Source organism: Vanellus vanellus (genome assembly GCF_965231255.1).
Source record: "Vanellus vanellus genome assembly, chromosome: Z".
Lineage (NCBI taxonomy): Eukaryota > Metazoa > Chordata > Aves > Charadriiformes > Charadriidae > Vanellus > Vanellus vanellus.
In genome coordinates, this window is record NC_138908.1 from 50,119,419 (window position 1) to 50,138,351 (window position 18,933).

At 40.6% G+C, this 18,933-nt stretch overlaps 1 protein-coding gene across 1 annotated transcript in view; it reads left to right on the top strand.

Moving 5' to 3' along the window:
- Nucleotides 1-14,282, top strand: part of PIP5K1B (phosphatidylinositol-4-phosphate 5-kinase type 1 beta) — a 118,382-nt gene extending 104,100 nt beyond the window's left edge. Inside the window, exons 14-15 of the mRNA XM_082497910.1 lie at nt 4,607-4,724; nt 13,546-14,282. Coding sequence (XP_082354036.1) covers nt 4,607-4,724; nt 13,546-13,548 — 121 coding nt within the window. The 3' untranslated portion in view covers nt 13,549-14,282. The remainder of the gene's footprint in view (nt 1-4,606; nt 4,725-13,545) is intronic.
- Nucleotides 14,283-18,933: the final 4,651 nt, after the last annotated feature.

Here is an 18,933-nt window from a genome sequence, read left to right on the forward strand (position 1 = left end):
CACCACTATGTAACTCAACAGGATATTAAGCAAACATAAAAATTAATAAAAGAGAGAACAGTAAATAAAGATAGTACCCTGTTTATGTTATACCTGTTTAATTTATTTTTTGCTCAAAGGTACTGCCTAGAAGTTTCTGATAAAAGTTCTGGTGAATAACAAGAGACATCATCTCCTGCTTTTGAGTCTTTCCTTGATTCTAGTGCTATATAGGTAGGCAGCCTCAAGGCAGAGAGAGAAGACTTTGCTCTGTTCCAGGGTTTATTTCACTTTGATGACTGAGGGACCCTTCTTTTGGTAAAATGTTCACCAAGTGGCTCCACCCATTCAGAAAAAATAAAAGCCTCCTAAAAAATTGATGTGCTCTTTGCAGCAAGCCAGTGTAGATCTGAGGTTCTGCTGGTACTTGTGACCTGACCTTACCATCAGGTAATTGTGGTTAGCAGCTGTTAGGGACTAGGCATTGGTAGCCCTATGGAAGGAGCATTAGCTCAAGAATATGCCCTTCACCAGCAAATATATATATATGACTTTTTTATGGATTTTTTTATTTTAATCTCACAATCTCTGGGCACAAGCTTGAACATAGGAAGTTCCATCTTAACATGAGGAGGAACTTCTTCACTTTGAGGATAGTGGAGCACTGGAACAGGCTGCCCAGAGAGGTTGTGGAGTCTTCCACTCTGGAGACATTCAAAACCCGCCTGGATGCTGTCCTGTGCAACCTGTTGCAGGTGACCCTGCTCTGGCAGGAGGGTTGGACTAGATGATCTCCAGAGGTCCCTTCCAACCCTGACTATTCTGTGATTCTAAGTGTAAAAACAGCACTATATATCTGAAAGCCTGGCCTTTCCATAATTTGTGCCAAATTGCAGTATCATGAAATACAGAATGTTGCTTCATACTTTGGTTCTCTGTACTATCTTCCTGTGAGACATCCTACCATATCATAAGACAGTCTGCAGAATTGTAAGTTTTCATCAACATCACTTTAAAGTGTTCATGTTTCCTGATTTGATGGGATCCTTTGCCTCCTTATGCTGGATGAACAGAGTGACATAATTTGGCATTGCAGCCTGAACAGTGTGTCGGGTTGGTTTTTTGGTACATTTTAAAAGCATTGCCTTATGTTGCTGTGAGCTTTCTTGTGAAGATCTCTGCATATGTACTGAAGTAGGAGTGCCTCTGTCTGTGCTTACTGAATTAATTTGATCTAATCCTATTCAGCTGTTGATGCCCTGTTTGCAGCACTTTTTATTGTAGTTTAATAGAGCCCTGAAAATATCATGTTTTCCTTCACAGAGAAAAAGAAGTTTTATAAATTATTTAGCCAGTGTTTCTGGACATAACCTATACTTCCTTCTCACTTGGAATTTAAAATTATTGTTCAGTTAAATACACAGATGTGCCTATGACATTGCAATGGTAATAGTAGTTATTTAATACATAAGCAAATGTTTCCTTGACTGAAATTGTCGCTCTACTTGCTGCTTCATATTCCATGCCCATCCTTGCAAACCTAATTTCATTATATTAACTTTTTCTGGTGAGGAGGATCCAGAACAGCTTCCTAGAACAGATTTCATGTGTAGATCCCTCGAAGGACTGATACATGTCAATGTGTACCTCTCGGTGGACTTGGCTGTTATTACTCAGTGTTTTGTAATCTAGATTGAGTTCCTAAATTCTGATTGCTTACACCATTTCTTTTCAACTAGGTGTGTATTTCAGGTACAAAAGTAAGAGGTCTTATGATTTTTAATTGGCACCAGCAAAGGTGTATTAATTGGCACCAGCAAAGGTGTATAGGTTTGTTGACCATGTGAAATTGATGGGCTTACTGTGATGTTTACTGATTCACAGGTCATGATTTGCCATTAGTGTGAGTGTAGTAGCACAGACTCACTGTCAGACTCCTTCGCTTGAAGCAGCATTTAGAAGATCAGTCATATCTATTGTTCACTGAGGTCTGTAGTTTTGATGTTTGTCAACAGTGTTAGTGAAGTATTGTAAGGGAGTTTTACTTTGTTCGACATACTTTTTTTTTCAGACACAGATGGAATTTATAAAAATGAAATGCAAGGCTAGGTTTTAGAGGTGATATATTTCTACATTGTAAACATTAGATTAATTAATGCATTTAGTCCAGGTCCATAAATACCTGTTGTCCCTGTTCACATTTATATGTATGCAAGAGATTTTCTGCAACAGTTGGTATTGAGTTGTACCTTTGAACAACAGTTTTACTGCTCATTTGTCCTGCAAGATGTTTTTCTGACTAACTTCTATACACAGAGATTTAAAAAATCAAAACTCATGATGCAATGTGCTGATAATTTTTTTAAAAGCTTATATAAGAGTTTTCAAACACATTGGATGTTGCAAACACACTGCTATTTAGGGGATAAATATTCTGTGGGATGTGCTGCAGAAAAGCATATTTGACATCCAAAGATAGACATCAAAGCCTATTTTTATTACATTTCTAACAACGGAGGAGACACAGTGGCTCATTCTAGCTCATGGCTGTTGTATTTTGGCACTATCTGAAAGAAGCTGATAATTATATTGCTACAAGAGCTGTTCTTCATACTGCAGGAGAAAAAAAAAAAAAAAAAACAAAAAAAAAAAACAAAACAACAACCAAAGCTAAAATACAGCTCAAACTTCTCCTTCAGTTAGTTGTTATTACCTGGCACTGTTTCTGCCATTCTTCAAAGGCTATGTAATGACTTGGAAAGGAGACTGAAGAGTCCTACCTGTGTCCTGCTGGATGCCTTGCAAGTAGACACATTATGATGAGGCATATTTGGTTTTCCATGAAAAGAGAAGTCTTTTATTTCTAAAAGTGTCTCTTCAGTTTAGTGTAAATAAGATATCAAGGACAGAAATAGTAATTAAAATTTGGGGAGGTTTGAAGGACACTATTATTTTGATATTTTTCTTATTACTATTGTATTTATTATTATTATTTATTTATTATTTAGATAATCCTGCCCGGTTATGCTAATTCCTTGCCAAAGTGTGATTTTTTTTCCCTCTTATTCTTTAGAAACTTAATAGGATCTTACATATATCATCCTTAGATTAAAATGTGTAGAAGTTACATTGTTTTACAAATCTGCAGAAAGTCAGTCTAATTTAATTGTCCCTACTGAAAATCTTGTGCCCAACACCCCGTTTTTCAAATTTGCAAGTAGCAATCCCTAACTATCTTTAACTTTTTAAGCTGATTTGATGGAGGATTTTTTTGCATCTCATGTCCAAGAGGGCATTTTAGAAGGACTTCAGAAAATGAAGGCTTTATTTTATTTTCTATTCAAGAGGAGAACTTAAGCCTGATTTTTGATTAAATGTGTTGAAGTCTGCTGATTTATAAGGTCAAAGTATGGCTTAACTTCAGCATAAGGATAAAATATTTAGTGCTTCTTAAAATACCATCCACATTAACACTAAGGATGAGACCTTAAAAAAAACCCCAGACTTCTTGCTTTTCTCCTTTTTCATACAAAAATTGTAAATCTTGTTCTCATGCATATCTGCATGTAGATCATAGTCACTTAGCCAGTTGGGATGCATCTTCTTCATGCTGTCATTGCAAGGCAAGTACAACAAACAAAATGATTGTCATATTCTGCCATGAAAATGATTTTTAACTAAGCAGCTGTAACTAAGAAGGTGTTATTACATTATTACATGTTAGCACTATACTGCAGTTGCAGAAGAGTTCAGTTCTGGGCAAAAGCAGTTGCTTTCATACTGACACCAGCGTGGGCTCCAGATGGACATTAACATGGCAGTGACTTGGAATTTCCACTTTCTCCTTTATACACGTTACAGATCAGGTTCCCAAAGTGGACATTTACTCAACTTTAGGTATATGAAAGAAAGCTCTGTCTTGCAACAGTTTTCCTACACTTCTCCTCCTAATAAACAATTCTTCATGCAGGAGATGAGTCCTCCTTACTTGCAGAGTTTATCTCTAATTATTCAGCGTGCAAGTCACAGCAGCAAGGAGATTGCTATCTGCAATCATATCTATGAATGAAATAACACAGTGTACCTGCTCTGTAAATACTACTTCCTTGCAGAGCTGTATTAATTACAGTGTACTCTTGTTCTTCTCCGACTTTACCTTCTGAACTGTTGGCTGCAAGTGAGCCTGTATCTACATGAGAAGGTCCAATGCTACTGTGCCTAATTACTGCATCTTTTTTCCCTATTTTGAATTAAGAAATGCTGCCAAAATTTACACTATGTGTAATGTGGAAGTAACTTCTTTTGAAATTAATGAAATTATCCCACATTTGCTGTGACTTAGTTTCATTCTTTAAATAAGTATAAGAGTTCAGGAGCGTTATTGCTTCCTGATAAAATTTTAATTAATGCAAAAGTAGAAACTGTAATTTGTGTATGTTAGTCAAATATAAGCTACTAGTTACCTAGCCATTGACAACACAACTATATTTATCCAATTACATTCTGTCTTTTGAAGTATTCAAAGCTTTTATATTTAAGAGAGAAATGTATTTTAAAATTTTAAGCTATGACTAAGTTCTCTCTAACTTGTAATTGTGGTTGACTGTAGTGTCCCTTCTCTTTGCAGTAAAGGGTTGCCTTCGAGTTCAACATTCACTTTAGAAGACAGTGCCATCTATTTGACTTCAGAACAGAGCACACTGGAAACAGAAAATGATAATGCTTCAGTTTTGGATGTCTACTTAGTAAGTTGTCCAGCTGGTTCTGATGGGCTTTTTCCCCTGTAATTCCTTTGACTCAGGCTCTGTAAGTGACTAAAATATATGCTTAATTTCAAGATCCAGAGGTTCATTAGGTATTTCCTATATGAGACATATGCTTAAAGGTCACAGGTAACTAAATCAGTTCTACATCTAATTGGCCACTGGTGCTTGCTACTGTCTTGTTCATAGAATCATAGCATGGTTAGAGTTGGAAGGCACCTTAAAGATCATCTAGTTCCACCAGCCCCTCCATGGGCAGGGACACCTCCCACCAGACCAGGTTGCTCAAAGCCCCATCCAACCTGGCCTTGAACACCTCCAGGGATGGAGCTTCCACAGCTTCTCTGGGCAACCTGTTCTAGTGCCTTTACCACCTTCAAAGTGAAAAATTTCTAATATCTAATCTAAATCTCCCCTCTTCCAGTTTGAAGCCATTCCCCCTTGTCCTATCGCTACACACCCTTCTAAAAAGTCCCTCTCCAGCTTTCTTGTAGGTGCCCTCAGATACAGAAAAGCTGCTATAAGGTCTCACTGGAGTGTTCTCTTCTCCAGGCTGAACAACCCCAACTCTTTCAGCCTGTCTTCATAGGAGAGGTGCTCCAACCCTCTGATCATCTTCATGGCCCTCCTTTGGACCCACTCCAACAGGTCTATGTCCTTCTTATGTTGGGGGCTCCAGAGCTGGATGCAATATTCCAGGTGTGCACTCACGAGAGCAGAGTAGAGGGGCAGAATCACCTCCCTCAACCTGCTGGCCACACTTCTTTTGATGCAGGCCAGGATGCTGTTGGCCATCGGGGCTGCAAGCACACATTGCTGGCTCATGTTGAGCTTCTTATCAACCAACGCCTCCAAGTCCTTTTCCTCAGGGCTGCTCTTAATCCATTCTCCGCCCAGCTGTGTTTGTGCATGGGACTGCCCTGGGCCATGTGCAGGACCCTTCACTTGGGCTTGTTGAACTTCATGAGGTTTGCACAGGCCCACCTCTCAAGCCTGTCCAGGTCCTTCTGGATGGCATCCCTTCCCTCCAGTGCATTGACTGCTCTACATGACTTGGTGTTATCGGCAAACTTGCTGGGGATGCACTCAATCCCAAGATCCATGTCACCAACAAAGATGTTAAACAGCACTGGTCCCAGTACCGACCCCTGAGGAACACCACTTGTCACTGCTCACCACTTGGACACGGAGCCGTTGACCACAACTCTTTGAGTGTGACCATCCAACCAGTTCCTTATCTACCAAGTAGTCATTGGTCAAGTCCATGTGTCTCCTATTTAGAGACCAGGATGTCATGCAGAACAGTGTCAAATGCTTTGCACAAGTTCAGGAAAATGACATCTGTTGCTCTCCCCTTACCTACCAATGCTATCTATCATAGAAGGCCACCAAATTTGTCAGGCACGATTTGCCCATAGTGAAGCCGTGTTGTCTGTCACGAATCACCTCTTTATTTTCCATGTAGCTTAGCAGAGTTTCCAGGCACCCTGGAAACATGCCCCTGTATGTTTCAGTGGAGGCAGGATAGACAAGAACTCCCCTAAGTCTGCTGTAAAATTAAATTAGTAGCTATTAAGTGGGTATTGTATATAGTCATGGCAATTGAAAAGGCATGGACTCCGATATGCAGGATCAAAATCAGCTTTATTAAGCAAGCATGCTCTTTATATACTTTTCTACCAAGGCCAGTAATTTTCTACTTTACTTGTTTACACCATCGCATACTCTAAAAGATCTCGTTCCCACCGAGAAGGATATCTATTCCATGTGAGCAGCACCTCCTTATCTAGGGAGTAGCTTCACACAACTTCATCGTCTGCCAGAACAGTGCTGCAGCTGCTTATTCCTCCCGATTAGTTCTACCGCACTTAACCCTTCTTTTGCCTCAGTCCCCACAAAGCATTGCTTGCTTAAAAGAAGAAAATAAAAATCAGTGGTGCAGCGTACAGAGAAATAACATGGGGATCAGCCACAAACATATGACAGACATGTTTCATCTCAACATAAGATCAGACACAAACATGTGTCCTCAAACCAGGACAATCTCAACACAAGAAAATTTTTTTCAGGACAAACAACCAATCACTGGAACAACTTCCCCAGGGATGTGGTAGAGTCCCTGTTGCTGGATGTTTTTAAGATGCGATGGGACAGGTTGCTAGACAATCTCATCTAGGCTCCCTTTCCCATGAAAGGCTAGAGCACATGATCTGAAGTCCCTTCCAACCTGGGCTATTCTGTGGTTCTCTTGGCTCCACTTAACAGGGAGACCATTTCCTGTTTATAACTTTTGAATTTGGTTTATAATATAACAGCCTTGTTTATCACTAACACTGCTCAGCACTGTGAAGGGCTTTTTTTAAAGTTTGAAGTCTGTAGGGTGGATGGTGGAATGCTCTGAAAATCTAGTGGCAGGCATAGGTAATAGGAGTTTCAGGTGTGATGGTAACCTCTTTAGTTAGTTTTTGGCGTGTAAAACATTCATTGCTGTTATGTCTGGGAGACTGCAGTAAGTATATGTGTATTCCACTGATCAGTATCAACAGAAAAATAAATAAAACCCAACTCTGGATGTTATACAAACACACAGTGGTTATTCCACTAAGCAAAGGTACCCTGAATTAACAGTTAGCCTCTGGTTGGGAAAGTCTGGTACTTAAGGATCAGTGATGTGTGGTATCAGTTTGGTTCATTGCTGCTGAGCAGAAGGCAGTTATATTTTTATAGGAGGATGATTAAACACAGGCTAGAAGGGAGAGATGCATGGTTTTGAAAACACTAGGAACAGGTCAGTCAGTTCTAATGTATGTCTCAAAAATAAAGCAAATCAACAATGTTTGCATTAGCTGATTTAAGCATCAGTTGACAAGGTTACAAGATACATTTTTGACCTTTTAAAAGCATGAGTAGAAAATGTAGCTTTAAATGGAATACCCAGATTTTCCTTTAATCCCGTAGTTAATAATCCTTGTCTGTGTTTCTACTGCAAGGCAAGCTGCTCTAGTCTTACCCACTAGATATTCTAGTGAAAAATATCTTAACTTGCTTAATTTCAGTCACTCCACTAATCCTTTGATCTTTTTGCCTCTTGCTTTGAAATGCTAAACTTCTTGGACAAATTTTAGTTCTCTAGTAAATTAAGAGATATGATTTTTGATCCCATGAATGAAAAAAAAAAAAAAAAAGACATTGTAGTAAAATGACATTGTGTTAACTGACTGAAAACCAGCTTAAAAATGGCATTTGGCTGAACAGGGTTGTGTACAAACTAAGACAGTCAAGTAAGGTGTGGTGGAGCAGAGACTGTAAAAAAATGTAAAAAATTCCTCCTACATGTAGGAGCATTGGTCTGAGGGTGTTACATTAAGGGAACACCATGCAAACTCACACTGTGCAGCTGATGTCAAAATTGAGAATTTACCTGGTAACAGCAAGAATTTTTGTTCCAGGATGCAGGTACAGAGTTTGCAACTGAAGGGCTGGTCTAGGCCCAGAGTTCCTCAGTTCTGAGCAAAGACCAGGTTCAGCAAACCAGCATTTTATGCACCTGCCACTCTAAGCAGCACTGCTAGGAACATCCCCAAATCCAAGTTTACTTTAAAATTCCATGGGTTTATTTTCTCTTAAATCTTTTAATCCAGATAATAAATTTCCAAATATTCTAGTACCATACAGTGGGAAACAAATACTGAATATTCTATAAAAATAATTTTAATTTTTAATTAAAGATTGCAGAAAGATAGAAGCAGATCTATAAAATAGTTTGAAATTTGAAATGTTTCTGTACAGAGAATTAAAACATTAAACCATTCTTGCTTTTATGAATATGTAATACAATGATAGATCAGATACTTAGAAGCAAAAGATGCTGTCTGAAATAAACAGGAGTCCTGTACATAAGCCAGTATCAGAGGAGGTAACACTCTTCTATTTAGCACTGTGATGTAGAAATCCACAAAACAACAGAGTAAAACACTGTTTCCTTCTTCTCTGGAAATAAACTTAGTCTCTTTTTAAAATTCCCCTGAAGCCCTATTTATTGGTGTTAGTTCAGGCACCATCAGCTGATACATAGATGCAGAAAAGCATTAAATGTCAGCAAACGCTGTTGAACCCAAAAGTCTACTGTGTTCTGTGGAATTTGATTAGTAGGAAATATAAGCCAAATCCTGCAAAAGTTTCTGAAGAGAGATCAGCAAGTGCAGCCGATCCTGAAGATCCAGAAGATCCTGAAGTCCAGTGTTACTAAGGACTGGTACTTAAAATGGAGGACCTTGAAAGTGAGAATTTCACTTAGAAAGTAAGGAATAACTTAAAGTCACCTTGTCCCTTCTCGGGTTCATCAGAAGAAGTGTGGCCAGTGGATCAAAGGAGGTGATTCTGCCCCTCTACTCCACTCTTGTGAGACCACACCTGGAGTACTGCATCCAGCTCTGGAGTCCCCAACATAAGAAGGACATGGAGCTATCGGAGTGCGTCCAGAGCTGGGCTGCGAGGATGATCCGAGGGCTGGAGCACCTCTCCTATGAGGAGACACTGAAAGAGTTGGTGCTGGAGAAGAGAAGGCTCCGGGAAGATCTTATTGCGGCCTTCCAGTACCTAAAGGGGGCCTACAGGAGAGCTGGGGAAGGACTTTTTACTAGGGCATGTAGCGATAGGATGAGGGGGAATGGCTTCAAACTGGAAGAGGGCAGGTTTAGATTAAACAGTAGGAAGAAATTTTTTGCTTTGAGGGTGGTAAGGCACTGGAACAGGTTGCCCAGAGAGGTTGTTGAGGCCCTATCCCTGGAGGTGTTCAAGGCCAGGCTGGACATGGTCTTGGGCAACCTGGTCTGGTGGGAGGTGTCCCTGCCTATGGCAGGGGTGTTGGAACTCGATGATCTTCAAGGTCCCTTCCAACCTAAACCATTCTATGATTCTATGATTCTGCAGCCAAGTTCCAAATTCTTTGATCTTTCTGTCCCTGAAAGAGCAACATGTGCAATTATGAACTACTCTACTGTGTTTTTTTAGTCTACACCTGAAATGACTTATAAAGGTAGCTGACATTTTTTTGACAAACTACAATATCAATAAAATAGTAAGGCTTAAGAATTACTTAATTACAATTGCCTTCTGTTGCTGAACGAAGGGCTCACAAAATTTGTATATAATTTAGAAGTCACTACCACTGAAGGTGTGCTTGCAAAGGATTGATAAAGACTTCAGTAAAATAAAAGAATGGAATAACTGTAGTGATGAGCAAGCCCAACTCTGGTTATTGTAGCTATGATTTGTGTCAGATTCATTTGGTCAATAACGTTATTACATTTAGAATTACTTATGTTGTGGTTTATGTCCAAATGCCAATTTTGTTATAGGATTTTGAAGTCTTAAAACATCACTGGAGATTAATTTTGTGTTTCAAAGCTGCTGTAGATGCATAGATAAGCAGATTTACAAATACTGGTCTACGAAATGCCTGTTTAGAAACTGTCTGGCTCTTCTTACTCTTCAGTGCTCTTCCTCTTCTGTTCTCACTCTCATAGTTCGGTATTAAAGCCTGTCTCTTTGAGCATTTCGTAATTCATATTCAAACCCTTCCAGCTGCCAGGTAACTGTCTAACTCCTCACCTTCACAGTTACTTTCTCTTACAAATATTTTCACCCCTTCAGCTATTTTCAGTTTAGCACCCTAAGCTCTCTCTTCTATTATAAATGCTTCTTTCATAGAAGAAAATTCCCTCCTGGCTCTGATTGAGTCTTAGTCAGATACAGCTTTGGCTAGGGGATTGTACTTCTACCATAACTCCTTGATGAGGTGTTTGGTTTTCATTCAGAAATATTTTGCTTCTCAGTCTTTCATAACATTTGATTCAATTCTAACCATGTTGTAGTTTTCTGCAGGGTGCTGTTGTGAAGTCTTAACAAGCGTGTCTGAAATTAAAGCAGTTCCCAGGCAGCTTACATGTGAAAACAAGCTAAAAAGTGTACAGTCAGACTGCTGCGTCCCTCGAACTTTTTATGTTGCTCTCTTTCTGGAGGCTTCAGTTTCTCTGCCTCACCATTTTCTCTGAAGATACTGGTGGAAAAACATGGTTGATATTGAACATTAATTGTGGGACTACAAAAAGGGAATTCAGGCCTCCTCCCTTGCAGACGTCCTTTCTTTTCCCTGAGAGCAGACTAATCCTTAAAAAGTTACATAAGCATACTGGAACCAGTCAAGCACTTTTCCTCAAAGTAGAATCCTGTTTAATTAAGGCTGAAGGGGGCAAACCTGCTTGCTTTATGCAATGAGGTAACTGCTCTTTTCCTCTGATATCTGTCTTATCTTTGTATCTATTCATGCACGATCTTAAAAAGGAGAGGAAAGAGAGGCCTGTGTCTCTCATAAAACTGAAATGTGTGAGGTGAAACAACAACCAAACACTGAAATGTAGTTTGGCAGAGGTGTTCTTGCAAAAGCAACATTATGTAAGCAGCAACGTAACAGCAACGTTTTGGTCACCCTTGCATGAAGATCAAACACAGGAATTACATGCTTGATTAGATTAAAAAGGTACCATTTCAGATTACAAGTAATATGTTACCTGAGTAAGCCAAGCACTAAAATACCAGCACGTATTTTCCTAAACTACATGTTCTCATTCCCAGAGCTTTTAATGCACCATATGAGGAAATCAATCAGCTCAAAAACAAATCCATGAAAAGAATAGTGGAACACAACAATGCTTCAATACAAAACGCCTCAAGTAGGCTCAAGGATTGTAAATCCATTATATACCCAGCATGAGACATCTCCGATGGTGATTACAGGAATGCATCTTGTACTGTCATTTGTCCATTATTTATCATTTCGGACCCAATTGCTATGGCCAAACTCACTCTCTATCACAAAATAATGTTTCTTATATCTGCAGTCAGAGTAACCCCAAAAGTTGTGCAGTGGTTGTAGAGTTGATTAGAGGATCATGACTGTACCTGACACAAAGATGAACGTCTGAAAATCTCACCTCCTTAAAATGGCATCAGTACCATGAACAGCATCTCTGTGACTGACTCACCCAGTTAGCATTTGCTACAAGTTTTAGTCAGGCCTGTTTTCTCCAACTCTTGTTATGCAAGTTTTACTGATACTTTTTCCATCACTGATCCCTCTGAAATACTTTGGAAGGATCAGAGGAAAGGGAACAAGAATAAGCTAGTCATAATTGCATTATGTAATTAGTGGAATACCAGAAAGCTAGTATCAGCAATATTGCTAGTCTCTGTAGAGAGTGAAAAGTAGTGATGAGGCCAGAGGGTCTGAAGTGGTGTTGAGTGACCATTATATCTGTCAAAAATGGAGCTGCAGTCATTCGGATCTGAGCTTTCAGCCAGAAACTAGATGGCGCTAGTGAGAATTTTGACTAATTTAGCTTGGCTTCATAAAACATTATTTTGTTTATCAGTACTAGCATTTTTCAACTTTTTTTTCCAAACTGATCATTAAAAAATATATATCTTTGTTAGCCTTACGTCATATTTGTTTGATTTTCTTTAATTTTACTCACTTGTCCAACAATTTCACTTTAAATTGTTCCGCATCCTGTAAGATTACTTTACTGTCTTAGCACATTCAGGTGCTAATATGGCAGTAGATAGACTTTCATTGCCAGACCACAGCTATCTAGAGAGAGAATACAGCGTGTGAGAAATTAGCGCTGTGCTCCATAGCATCAACAATTATGAACACCCTAACACTGGTGCACAATAAGTAACAGGCTTAAAGGTTGCCACAGAATGATACTGAAATATCTTTCTTCAAGACTGAAGGTCTAGAAGTCATAACTAAAATACTGATTTAAATCTACTGGTTACCTTTTTCTAAGATAAGCTTTAAAAATGCCTTTGGAGATTTTTTGTTGTTCATAGTCAAGATTAGATTTTTGTTGAACTATTTAAAGGTTAGTTAAATGCTTGTATTGAAAAGTGCAACTTAAAGGTGACTTTTAAAATCTGTTTAATAAATGGGAGCTTATGCCTTCATTATATTTTTCATAAGGTTTTAGAGTAAGGTCACTACTGATGTCTTTGTTTTGGTTTTGTTTCCTGCTCCATGTTAGATACATTAGCTGAGACGCATTCAATTTACTGCAGTATTTTGTTCAGCTGTCAGTCACCTTATAAGGTGTTCAGCAAAGAACAGTTTCTCTTCAGTTCATTTCTGACTCCATAGAGATGCCAAGAAGTGATCAGCTATTTGTATTACGTAACCCCTGCTTCTGTAGAAGATACTGTGGAAAAATCTAATTCATTAACATTATTAAGTAATATCTTTTGTGAAATAGAATGATTGCTATGACATTGACTAGAACATCAGTTGTGCCTGAAAGTTTTTGGATAGGTGTGATTTTTCAGCTGGGGAAAGGTATCATGTGGACGCTAACAGGACTTTATACATGATGTGAGAAGACTGCTGTTTTTCCCCCAACACTTTTAAGTAACACAGGCCCCAGTCAATTCTGCAAGGTAATAAAAGCTTGTTGTGATCTGCTGAGTGCTCTCAGTCTGGACTGTCTTCTCAGAGTGTTCAGCATTTTGCAGCAGCCAGTGGTTCTCTCTCATGTTTTATGTGTACTGCAATGTCTGCAAAACCATAGGGGTTAGCTGTTCTACAAGAAAAGATTCCCAATGCTTTTGATGAGGGGACAAGGTAAGAAAAGAATCACTGGCAAACTCTGCTGCAGCCTGTTTGAGGGAAGAAAGATGTTACCTGTTTATAACTCTGTAAGAAAACAAACACAACTCTTGACTTTACTTGTCATTTCTGTATTTCCAGTAACGAAGAATACACAAAGAGTAGAACTAAGAGAAGTGACCGTGGTTAATGAAGAGCACTTTCTGCACTCCTGATTTAAGAAGGAGGAATTTCCTGAGCCTAACAAAGAGTAGTAATCAACTGAGCTTATTCTAAGAAGTGTCAGATCTTTGAACCATAGAAAGGATTGATGGACTTTGCAAAAACGACGTGAAACATTCCACACTCTGCTATCATCTGCTGTTGCTTGCTGAACTGTGAAGAACTCTGTATTCAGGCTGCTTTCTACTATATTGCCAATCACCTTTTTTGGACTTGAAAGTGGTATTTTCTTGCCATCTCTCTAGTGATTTTATTAGCATGCATTCCGTAACTATGCACAAGCAAAGTCCATTATCTGCTTTACCTATTTAAAAATAAGCACAGTGGTGAATAAAATTAATTTCATTTGGTTTGACCCTTCAGTTCTAATCACTTAGGTCCATGTCAGTGGAAATTGGAATTGATGTCATACAAGGGTTAGGGTAAACCTCTGCGCATACTATATGAAATGAGCCTCTAAAGATATTTTCACTGTTGGTGAAAAAGATTAAAACGTTATTTATAACAAGGCCTTATGTTGTGTATATATATTGTCTTTGAAATATTTTTGATTTTAGTTTATTTCTTGTAAAAGAGGAATTATATAATTTATTTAGTAAATACTACTGTAAAATATAGTTTGATTGATGAATAAAATATTTTGTTCTCAAGACTTATCACAGCTGTCAACCTGCTCTTGATCTGTACAGGACTTACTGTTCCAGCATTTCTCTGCCTTCATGACATGGTCTTGAGAGGCATTGCAAGAAATATGACAACTCCTCTATAACATAGCATCTGTCTTTATCTTCTACCAGCTCTATAATGAAGAGGGGAATCTTGAAATTAAAGCAGAAAAGGCAAAGGAACATACTCAACAGGCATTACTTCATAAAAGGATTTCAGGTTTTTCAGTATGGGAAATCATTTCAAGATAATTAGAGAAGTGTTCTGATTTTCTTAATTTCCCTAGCAGCAGAGGGATAATCCCAAAGACCAGTGAACATCAATCCCAGGTTTCATGCTCAGGTGCAGTGGTGTATTTAAAAACTACACAGCTGTCACTTTGAAAGTTTATGAAAGTTATTGGTAATAACATTTATTCTGGGAGTAAGTGTAGCAAACCTGATTGGCAAAACCAGAATTTGGCACTGTAATTCCCAGAATTATGCTTTGTGCCTCTGAAGAATTTGTCATTTAAGGTTTTGCTGTGGTTTGTTTTGGGTTTTTGGGGGGTTGGTTTTGTTTTTTTTTCTTTTCTTTTACTTTGCTGTAATCCTGTAACCTTGACAAGGAGGAGGGTATTATTCCTTAATTATGCACAGAAGAGAGAAATTGAAAAGTTTGGGAGTTTTTTTTCTTAAGTATGTAGAGTCTCTAGCTTAATTTAAAGCCTGTGTCTCATGATTACCTCTTTTCAAGGCTTTAAAATTAGATTGCTTAATCTCAGCAAGATAATTCTTCTGCAGCGCTCCTCTTAGAAATGCAAGAGACCGATCTGCATGCCCTGTGAGCAAAAACATTTTGTACATATATGTGAAGCGTCTGCTCCTTTGTACACGGTGTATAGCATATTTAGAATGTGTGTCTATGCAAAGTAGATACTTCTGATGAGTCTTATTTGGGGAAAAACATGACATTTCTTGGTTTAAGCACTAGATTAACCTTCAAAAGCACATGCATGTCACTTTTTTCCCCCATTACCTAGCAGACTGCAGTGTCTGAATCACTTGTACTTGGGAAGACACCAGAGGACACACAACTTAACTGCAACAATTCTGTCCAATATCAGAATGTCTATGCTAAACAATTCAGAGACTCAGCCATCCTTTGTGTACAATCCTTTTAATACAGTCATTTATAAATGAAAACAGTCATTTAACACATGCAAAAGGAAATCCTGTAGAGATTACGGAACCTTCTCAAAAGTATGTGCGCTTACAAGTCTTTTTTTTTTTTTTTCTGTGACTACATGGCTCCACTGAGAGGGAAGAGGGATTACAGCTAAGTAATGTTAATGATCAACAACCTGGAACCCATTTCTTTCTCTAACACATGAAATGGTGTAAAGCTTCAAACATCGAAGAGTACAGGAGCTTGTGAGGATTTGTATGTTTCATGCCAAAGTATTTTGTTTCTCTTCATCTTGCATTGGTATTTTGCATTTGTAGCACTTAGATGAATATGTAATGAGTATTAAACATATCTATAAAACTGATAAGGCAGTGCATGTCAAGTAAAACCGAAAATATACAGAAGGCATAATCAACTCCCTGGGGTATTAAAGTAATCTATTGGTCTATTTCTCCAGGTCTAAACAGATGGAACTCACCACAGGGAGCAAAATTTGAACAATTAGGTCACAGAAGTGGGTTATCAGTTGCAGTGGTATCTGAATACTCTGGCCCGACAAGCTGCCCAGAAGGAAAAAGCACAGGTTGATGCCTGCTTAGAGAGAGGTAGCGAATAACTCCAAATTTGTATATCTGACCTTGTAACTTAATCATATGGTAGTCAGAGGGTGAGTTTTGCCTTTGGTGGTAGCGTGTAATAGTTGTTCAGTTTAAAAAAAAAACAAGCAAATTCCAAAACTTCATGTCCTTGTACTAGCATTGAATGGTTTGAAAATATGAACACTGATCCCAAGATCTGTTTTCTTGTTGACTTTGCTTATAGTTCAAGCAATTTAATTCAGGTAACTCAATTATATTTTCCCAAGCCTTTAACCTAGACAGTGATAAAAAAGTAATCAGTAGTGCACTCCACCTGTTCTTTGTAGAAGCCATTTGCTGACCCATTTCCAGTGGTGCCTGCATTTGCTTGCAACAAGCAAGATACCATCTCTTTCCAGATGGAAGGCGTGGGGCCTGTCCCTGTAGCAATTCTGCATCTGGAACTGCTTTGCAGTCATTTTACACCAGCCTAAAAATATATTGATACTAAAGTGCTGTGGTGTGAACAACATTAAACTAAGGGATGAGGATCAAAGTGAAAAACATTAAGAGATTATTGTTAAAATTGCTAACCCCTAACTCCGGCCCATTTGAAGTTGTATGAATGATCCTCATTGGTAAGCAGTGTCCTGTAAAGTTCATTAACTTCAACATTATTGACAATTTTTTAAAGGATTTGGTGAGATTGGTAATACCAGAGAAAATATTTAATTTACACTACTTCATTGATTTGTCATTAACTTAGAAACAAGAGATGAACATTTCCTATTGAGAGTTGCATATGACCTGGGATGATGAGAGAAAAATCACCATGGAACTACCTGGATAATACCAGAAAATATCTTCTGACACTCTTTTTATAGGAATGGCAAGGTATGTAAACAAGCACCATGTTTTAATAGATCAAATGTTACATAAACTCTACAACTACCTGAAAGGAGGTTGTAGAGCAGTGGGGGTTGACCTCTTCTCACTAGTAGCAATAGGGCAAGAGAAAATGGCCTCAAGTTACACCAGGGGAGGTTTAGATTGGATATTAGGAAAATGTTCCTCACAGAAAGGGTTGTCAAGCATTGGAACAGGCTGCCCAGAGAAGTGGTGGGGTTGCCATCCCTGGAGGTATTTAAAGGACAGGTAGACGTGGTGCTTAGGGACATGGTTTAGTGGTGGACTAGATCTTAAAGGTTTCTTCCAACCTAGACAATTCTATGATAAAAGAACAGGTACTCCTCCATTCTTCCTCCTGATTTCTCCTTTCCTCACCAAAATATGAAAAATTGTTTGCTTTACTAATGTATTCTGCAGTCTGATAAAAGTGATTTCTCCCTACAGGCCTTATCTCAGTATGTAGACCATTACAGCTGCAGAAACATAGCTACTTTCTTCCAGAAGTGATAAGAATATGGATTGTTCTCCAAGGAACTGGACAGTATCTTGTATCCACTTGATGTATAAAAACTTCCCTCGCAAAATGCAACAAGAACACAGACTCCTACAAGGTCTGAGGGAAGATACTGGTAACAGAAACACACAGGACTACTGGAAAGAGACAAGAGGCTGAGTAAGCTAGATAATATGGTTTGGTTCAGAGAACTTGTAACTAAACAGATGTCAAAGTCTCAGCTGAAATTTGCACAACCAACTTGAATTGTCTAGGCTTGTGCCCTTCATGTGGTAGAAAATAATTTCATCTTAATGAAAAAAAATAATATCAATCTTCATGAGAAACTTGACAACTTACTCCCCAAAGCACTGCAGGATGCCAGCTGCTTACCTGAGGGAGAGTTTTAGAAATTTAAAATTGTGTCACACAATAAGCAGTGGTAAGCTTCTTAATACTTGTATGCTTTACATATTTATGATTTTACTTGCAACTGTTGCATCTTTCAGTCCTGTCCTGCGGAGGGATCCCTCAGTAGCAAACACGGCGGCCATCAGGACGCCTTTGCCGGACGCTTTTGCTTTGCAAAGCCCCCTCAGAGACACCTCGCCAGCCCCTGACCCGCTCAGGCCCGGGAAGGGTCCGACCCGCCTACCCCCGCCAAGGGAAAACCGCTCTGCCGCTCGGGCCTGCCGGGGGCTGCTCCGCGCCGCGCCTGCCCCCGCCACCGGCCCTCCGGCCCGGTCCCGACAGGCCCCCTGGGCGGCTGGGCCGGGACAGGCCTCGCCAGCGGCCGCCTCGCGCCCTCGCACCGGGGCGGCCTAGCCCGGCGCTGCTCCCCGCGACGCCGGCGGAGGGCGGTAGCGGCCGCGCCGCTTCTCGTTTGCCGCCGCCGCGGAGGGCTGGGTCCTCCCCGGCCGCTTCCGTAGCGAGGCAGCGGCGGCATGTGGAGGCCGGGGGCGGCCGGTGCGGTGCGCGCCGCGCGGCGGGCGGCGGCGGGACGGCGGCGGAGCGGAGGCCCTGGGGGCGCCCCGCTGGCGGGGGCAGCCGCCGCCGGCCGCGGCCGGCCGGTAAGCATGAGGCGGGCGGCCGGGGAGGCGCGGCCTGCGCCGCCGAGAGCGGGAGGAGGCGAACAGGCAGCGTCTGCCGCTGCTCGGGGCGGGGGGGGTTGGGAGCGGCTGGTGGGGCGGCCTCAGCCGGCCGCGGGGCAGCCAGGGTCCCCGGCGGGCGTTCACGCGGGTCGGCCGACAGCGGGGCGCGTCCTCCCGCTGTGGCTGGGGGAAGGCCGCTCGGCTGCCGCGCCGCCCGCCGTGGGAGAGGCTGCGAGCGGGCCGAGCGCGGTGCGCCGCGGTAGCAGCTGCCCTCGCCGGGGCGCGCTACGGCCTTGGTGAGGCGGCACAGCCCTGGGCCGGTGGCCTCGGTGTTTGCCAGCCCTTGGCGTGCTGGGCGGCAGGAGGAACGGCAGCAGCGGGAGAACGGCTGCCCAGCGGGGAA